General features: G+C 30.5%; 1 protein-coding gene across 1 annotated transcript in view; it reads right to left on the reverse strand.

Annotated features, from left to right (window-relative positions):
- Window positions 1–8,454, reverse strand: part of LOC145320130 (cytosolic carboxypeptidase 6-like) — a 30,821-nt gene extending 22,367 nt beyond the window's left edge. Inside the window, exons 1-5 of the mRNA XM_080162570.1 lie at window positions 8,397–8,454; window positions 4,831–4,854; window positions 3,984–4,045; window positions 2,933–3,000; window positions 897–968 (exon numbers count right to left, since the gene is read on the reverse strand). Of these exons, the coding sequence (XP_080018696.1) occupies window positions 897–968; window positions 2,933–3,000; window positions 3,984–4,045; window positions 4,831–4,854; window positions 8,397–8,454 (284 nt within the window). The remainder of the gene's footprint in view (window positions 1–896; window positions 969–2,932; window positions 3,001–3,983; window positions 4,046–4,830; window positions 4,855–8,396) is intronic.

The following is an 8,454-nucleotide window of genomic DNA, read 5'->3' on the forward strand; positions in this document are numbered from 1 at the left end:
ATTACAGAATGTTCATGTCATTGTGATGTAATGGTAACATAATATTTAATTAAATGCTTTCTTTCTTAGAACTTTTCCTCTTTTTGAGTTGTCTAAATTAGATAACCTTAAACACTTCACTATTTTCTTAAAATTTTCTGGATAAATCTGGTTTTCATGGCCTTTCAGTGAAATCTCTTAAATTGAATTAATTGCCCATTGCCCCCTCCCTTCCTCCCTGGTTCATATCAATCTATTTAGATCTCTGTACATATTTCAGAAATTTTATCAGAATTTGTATATATTTCTCTGGAACACTAAATATATATTTTTAAATGCCTGAATAAACAAGGTTAAGGTTATTCTAATATTTTGGTTCTTTCCTTAAAATATCGAACTTAACCCTACCCAACCCACTTATCTTTGAAAAAAATGAAAAAAAGGTTGAGGAATGTGGAAATATTTTACCTATGCTTTATCCTTACGGGGGGCCCTAATCCTAACAATTATACATAACCTAACCTTAACTAAAAAAATAAGCAAAGAGACAAAAAACATCCCCCCTCTTCGTATTTTCAATTTCTTCAAAATAAGAGTGAGGTGTCCTTAGCTCTAATAGGCCACAGTGCGGTCGAAGGGTGATCTGACTTTTGTGTCAAAACCTAAATTTATTTTTTTGACATTGTTCTCTTAGAATTATTTTTTTTGATTTTGAAGCCAACAACTCCTTTTGAATGCAATGTAACTACCCAATAAACATACTTAAAATTATTGGTTGAAAAGTTTGCACTTTTAAGGATGAACCCGTACTTTTATGAATTATTGGCAAATATATATATAAATATTTGGTACCAGTGGCATATGCAGCCCAATGTCAAACCAGGTTTACAAAATTGAAAATATTAAAAAAATAATACCTGAAATTTACTAAGTTGAATATTATTCTTTGATTTTTGACTGTATTACTCACAGTGAAGTTGAACCAGAGTCTACAAACAAATACATAATTATCTAAAGCATATTTTTCTTTTTGATAAATATATGAAAAAAATATCATACTCCATACCTGTGTCTAGTATTACAAGTATCACATGTCTAATATAAATATCATGCTATGTGTCTGTGTCTAGTTAACAGTATAAATATCATACTCTATACCTGTGTCTAGTATTAAAAGTATCACACGTCTAGTAAAAATATCATACTCTTTACATGTGTCTAGTATTACAAGTTTAACATGTCTATTTTAAATATCATTCTCCAATAGTATAATATGTCTAGTATAAATATCATACTTTTTACCTGTGTCTAGTATTATACATAAGTATCACACGTCTAGTAAAAATATCATACTCTTTACATGTGTCTAGTATTACAAGTTTAACATGTCTATTATAAATATCATTCTCTATACCTGTGTCTAGTATTAAAAGTATCTCACGTCTAGTATAAATATCATACTGTATAACTGTGTCTAGTATTACCAGTATTATATGTCTAGTATAAATATCATATTATGTACCTGTGTCTAGTATTACAACTAAAATATGTGTAGTATAAATATCATACTCTATACCTGTGTCTAGCATTACCAGTATTATATGTCTAGTATAAATATCATATTATGTACCTGTGTCTAGTATTACAACTATCATATGTGTAGTATAAATATCATACTCTATACCTGTGTCTAGGATTGCAAGCATTACATGTCTAGTATAAATATCATACTCTACACCTGAGTCAAGTACAACAAGTATCATATGTCTAGTATACATATCATACTCTATTTCTGTGTCTAGTATCATATGTCTAGTATACATATCATACTCTATTTCTGTGTCTAGTATCACATGTCTAGTATAAATATCATACTATGTATCTGTGTCTAGTATTACAGTATAAATATCATATTATGTACCTGTGTCTAATATTACCAGTATCAATATCATAGTATAAATATAATACTCTATACCTGTGTCTAGTATTTCAAGTATCATACATCTAGTATATAAATCATGCTATGTACCTATGTTAAAGTATTACAAGTATCATATGACTAGTATAGATATATACTTTATACCTGTTTCTAGTATTACAAGTATCGTATGTCTAGTATAAATATCATAAGCACATTTTTCTTTTTGATAAATATATAAAAAAATATACTCTAGTAGTATATGTCTAGTATAAATATTATACTCTATACCTGTGTCTAGTATTACAAGTATCATATGTCTAGTATAAATATCATACTCTATACCTGTGTCTAGTATTACAAGTATAATATGTCTAGTATAAATATCATACTCTATACCTGTGTCTAGAATTACAAATAACGCACTGAGTTACGGTGATGAGAGTTCGAGTTCAATTCCCCATGTGGCAACTCGAATTTCTCAGTCGCAATTCATTCACGCAACTTTCTCTTGGTTGTGTAAGAAGGGAGATAAATGGGTAGTTTGGATACTCAATAGTCAAGCACATAATATCAGTGCAACCCTTAACCAAGCTCCTCTGTGGAGAGCGTCATTCATTACAGTGATTTAATTTGGGACACCTGCCATACTCGACGAGGGTGAGGTAATAAAGAGTAGGTCCCTTGAGAAAGCGGGTCAAGTACTGGTACTTGAGCGTGGACCTTGAGCTGGCCCTGGTGCTAGCATACAAAAGTGTCTCTTCCTACTCCATGATTACTTAGGTCCAAACCCTTGGAAACTATGGCTACATACACACACACACAATCACATTACAAGTATAATATTTCTAGTATCAATATCATACTCAATACCTGTGTCTAGTATTACCAGTATCATATGTCTAGTATAGATATCATACTCTATACCTTTGTCTAGTATTACAAGTATGATATGTCTAGTATAAATATCACACTCCATACCTGTGTCTAGTATTACAAGTATAATATGTCTAGTATAAATATCATACTCTATACCTGTGTCTAGGATTGCAAGTGTCGGGTCTAGCATAGATATCATACTCTGTTCCAGAAATGAACTCTACCTAAAAAATACTTAAGTAAGTTAAGCTTTATTATAGATTTCAAAATTACATTGATATACTTGATTTTAGCACAAAGCTCCCGTATTTCTTTCTTTTTAGAAACGTTTTTTTTTATAACTGATTTTTATGCGAAAAAAAATAATGCTAAATATAGTTTTTAATAAAACTACAGTCTCTAATTATGAGATATTTCTAATTTTCTATAGGTAAATATAAATAGAATTTAATATAACGGATTTCTATTTTAGAATCTGAAATGATTAATTTCTAAGCTCAAAGATAATTAATTTCCAAATAAAATATGCTGTATAAACTTGTATTTATTTCATAATAAAAACAAGACTCATGTGTACACTAAGAGATATAAGTTTTCCGGAATTGTAATGTAGGGAGTAGATTTGAAATCTGCATCAAATTTTAAGGATTTTTTTATAAAATTCGTTTTTTGTAAAATTCTTTATCTAAAAGCGAAAATACATTTTAAGTTAATTAATTTTGACCAATAGGATAGGTGGATTTTAAACTACCTGCGCTCTAATTGGTTGAATGATGTACGACATCCAATCAGAGCGCAGATATTTTAAATCCACCAATCACAGATGCCAAAATTAATTAACTTAATTTGTATTTCCGCTTTTAGATAAAGAATTATACAAAAAACGAATTTTATAAAAAATCCTTAAAATTTGATGCAGATTTCAAATCTACTCCCTACATTACAATTCCGGAAAACTTATATCTCTTAGTGTACACAGTAAAAAACATGCTATTTAGAAACTAAAGTTAAATAGGAAGGGTCACCTTCCAACCCTTTCTTCCCATAAGTGCCCTGAATGGTCTAGCTGCTAGTTATTAGATTTTAATTTGGAAATTCCAGTCAACATTTATCAGTACTACTACTTCTTGTCATGTAGAGGTTGTTCAAATACTAAGCTGCCGCTGCGATTGATTAATATTTAGCGGCTGTGTCCATTAATACTTACTTTTCCTAAATTTCCACCTTCAAACCCAGCTGTAAAAATAAGATGACCCTTCTTCGCCTTTCCTATACAAAAGATTTATTAAGTCTTATTTTTTAGCGAAGCTTTTCTATAATTAGGGTCGGTCCGTCCATCAGTTCGTCCGGAACGGATATTTTTTTTCGTTAATTTAGGCATGTTAGAATTGACCTTTGTATGGTAATTCCTGTAAGTTGGGCACGATTTAGAAAGCGTAGCAACTCTATAATCATTACCAGAATGTTCGTACCTCCATTTTAGACGTATTAATTTTTTTAAAACTTTTTTAACAACAAATTTTCATGTGATGTAATTTTCCGATTAATCTGATTTTTGGTATATTGATTCCTGGGACAACAAAGTAAAAAAATTATAAGCGAAGCAACTTAATAATCAAGTCCTAAAAAGCAGTTTTTCAATTTACAATTATGCTTCGACTCTTATACATCTATATTCTGATTATTCAGTTCTGACACTATTCAAGTGTTAATGTCCGTTTGTCCTACTGTTTCAGTGCTTCGCTATTATGGATGTTGTTTTTTTAGACCCCAATAAAAAGGTTTTATCAGCAACCTTTTCTTGGAGAAGAAGTGCTTAAACCTGAAGATAATGATAGAAAAGAAAATTACAAAACCTCTATGCATGACCGACAGACCGTAAAGATCAAGTAAGATTATACTGGTTGCTCTTAGGTAAGAGTTATCTTTACCAAAAACTTAAATAACAGCCTAATAATTCTTATATTCCCTTTAAGGTTACGAACTGACAGACAGGCGGAGACAAAGTGAATTCTAGAGTAGCTTCACTACTTGAAACAAATAATAATCATAACCTGTATGTCCTGGTGGTAAGCAAACTAAAAATATATATTTTATATCAATATCCTTATATGAAAATAACAGGATGTGCCCCAAGAGGCCTCTAGAGGGGTTAATACTTGATATATTAGTTAATATCTATTTAATATTATAACTTTGTATTTTTAATGTTATAATTTTATACTTTTATTATTATAATTTTGTACTTTAAAAAAAGCAAGTGTTAGACTCTATAATCATTACAAGAAAAGTTTTAACATAATAATTTCTTTTTGAAAACAAACTTTAATATGATAGATATATTTCATTCTCTTGATATTAGATTAAAACAATAGATGGAGTAGAGGTTAAATAACAGTATGTCCCCTTCCCAAGCACCCTGTGCCGACTTTCAATTACAATTACAATATTATTTACGAAGCATCTATATAATAAAGTCTTTAAATGTAAGTAAGTTCATATTAAGTATATCGTTTTCAATAAACTTTAGGATACATACATATGGCATTTCCGGTGAGAATCATATAAATAATATTGAATGTGTTGTTACTTTACATTTGTAAATGGTTGTATGTCTTTAGTTATTAGACTTTGTTTTTATAGATGATATCATTATAAAATATTTTCTAGCTACCAAAGGCAGAATTTCCAAACCATAATTAGCGGAATTACGCATGAGTGGAATTAAATTTGAATCTATTGAAGCAAAACAGATTTATTATCCAAGATAGTCAATCAGCGAAAAATCTTTTGTAAGCTAACTTCATACTGATAAATCTTTTGGAAGTTAACTTCATACTGATAAATATTTGTAAGTTAACTTCATACTGATAATGTCTCAACCATGACACTTTGGTTGAGTGTGACTTCCGAATTAGCGGGAAGTTCTAGAGATCTTGTTTGACGGACACACAAACCCCCAATACCAGGAACCATCAAGTTTCAACAGCAGGTTTGATTATAGATTTATTGAGGCAAACTATTTCAAAGTCCTGAAATTACAAAATCAATTAATACAAAATTCCAGATTTTATAACCACGTAATCTTATTTGCTTTTTAAAATCTTTTTTTCTACGGTTAAGAATCTTTGGGTACTTTGGCTTTAAAGGAAAATTATTTGGTTTAATAGATCATTGTTAAATGCAAAATTAAAGGCACATAAAAATTACTAAAACATAATAATTGAATCATAATAAAGTTTCATGTTTAGCTGGCTAAAGCCTTTTACACTTAATAAATTCGTCCTATACGCCATTCAATTTAAATAAAATGAACAAATTCTACCTGAAGTTCTTATGGTTTAAAGCCCCTGGTATACTAGGGTCGTTCACGCACTATGAGACCAATGATAGGCCCAACTTTATTCTCCGAAATCTTCACCCACTCACATATCATTCAAAAGTAAAGAACGTGGACGCATCAAAACATAAACAATTCCATGCCGCGTCTCTTTAGAAAAGGAAAGTCAAACAAAGACGACATTTGCGCCTAATTTGAAATTTGAATAAGGAATTAATTTCGATCTTGATAAACACAAAGCTTCCTCGAAAAGAGGTTAAGACAGATAAATATTTGTAAGTTAACTTCATACTGATAAATCTTTTGGAAGTTAACTTCATATTGATAAATCTTTTGGAAGTGTATTTCATCTTGATAAATCTTTTGGAAGTTAACTTCATACTGATAAATCTTTTGGAAGTTAACTTCATACTGATAAATCTTTTGGTAGTTAGCTTAATAATGATAAATCTTTTGGAAGTTAACTTTATCTTGATAAATCTTCTGAAAGTTAACTTCATCTTGATAAATCTTTTGGAAGTTAACTTCATACTGATAAATCTTTAGGAAGTTAACTTCATACTGATAAATATTTGTAAGTTAACTTCATACTGATAAATCTTTTGGACGTTAACTTCATATTGATAAATCTTTTGGAAGTGTACTTCATCTTGATAAATCTTTTGGAAGTTAACTTAATACTGATAAATCTTTTGGAAGTTAACTTCATACTGATAAATCTTTTAGTAGTTAACTTAATAATGATGAATCTTTTGGAAGTTAACTTTATCTTGATAAATCTTTTGGAAGTTAACTTCATCTTGATAAATCTTTTGGAAGTTAACTTCATACTGATAAGTTCAACTATTTATAGCTGACTTGTTGAATAGACGAAATGAAAAAATAACTGCCCTTTCGTATCAAATAATATGGTCATATTGTTCCTACACTGTGTATTGGCCCAGTTACAAGATTAAGCATCTAAACGTTGTATATCTATTGGAACCATAGTGGGAGCGAAGCTACTCAGTTGGATGCACATGAGTAATTTTTCCTGCCAGGACAACAATAATATCATGAGACCAATTCTTAAAATATTTTTGGTAAAAAAAGTACATAACCCCATCCTCCCTATCTCCATTTTGAAAATATAGGGGAAGTATGGGGGGCTTTTGCGTGTGCTTTACCTTAAGTTAGGTTAGGTTAAGTCATAATGGATACAGAGTAGCTACGCAAGGTTATAAGGTCACTTCCAGTAAAGACCACGCAAATAAGGTCCTTCGCCTGGGTATTTAGATATAAGTGGGAGGGGATCTATTCTTGCTGGCTCGGCACTTTAATCTTCCAATCTTTTGATCACTCAGGCAAACATTGTATGCATGTTTAAAATCTTACATTTGTAAAATCATACATTAGTTTTCAGAATAGAGAAACTTTCTCATTTTCTGTATTTAAGGACCGACCTTTGGTTTTTAATTTTTCAATTATCAAACAGTACAAGGCGATCAAGCGCCCCTTATTAAATTTTTTTATGAGAAATTTTTCTAAATTATATTAATGATTGTACTGCAGCCGCAAATTTTCTTGCAGTTGCATATGGTTGGCTGTATGAAAAAAGATTATGGCTTGAAAAATAAACCTAAACAAAAAACCAAACAAAAAAGGTTTTAGTTATAGAAATTTAAATTTGTGTATTATATAAGTTTACTAGTAAATACTTCCTTAGAGGCCTCTAGCAGTATTTTTGAATATTTATTTTGCTATTTGTTTCCAGGGGTTCCCCCCTCCCCTCCTTTACCAAACTAGTATCCCGAAAGCTCCTCTCACATTTTATTTTTCTACCCGTCCTCTTCCAACAATTACAAAACAAAGTTCTTTTGACAGAAAGAACCGCCACCATCCCTTTTAAAACACAATTAAGGACAAATTTTCCAGAACTCCATACAACAATTTGTAACATGTAATATTTTCCTAGAACATCATTTTGATAAGTTTCAACAAAAATTTTTTAAAATTGTATCTTATGTAAAATACCTTTAATCATATTAAATATCATCTAATTTCTAATGAGAGGGGACTGTTCAAACTGTAAATTACACTGTTGTCCAATTCTGATTGGTAGGTTGATTGCTGGCATTGTTCAGATTTTAACTAATAATTTTAATCTATTAGGGATGTATATGAATATATCTCCATTGTCTTATCCCTTAAAATCCCTGGTCAGACCTGACTAGAAACGGTCTGTGACTGACACAAGGACATATCTTGGCTGTGAAGAAGCAAAGCTTACAACAAATTTACCTAATCTAGTGATGTTAACCTGCACCCCCTCTCCGTCACTATCATCGTTCTCAATCAT

The sequence above is a fragment of the Acartia tonsa genome, chromosome 5 (genome assembly GCF_053477335.1).
Source record: "Acartia tonsa isolate MP-2025a chromosome 5, ASM5347733v1, whole genome shotgun sequence".
Taxonomy (NCBI): Eukaryota; Metazoa; Arthropoda; class Copepoda; order Calanoida; family Acartiidae; genus Acartia; species Acartia tonsa.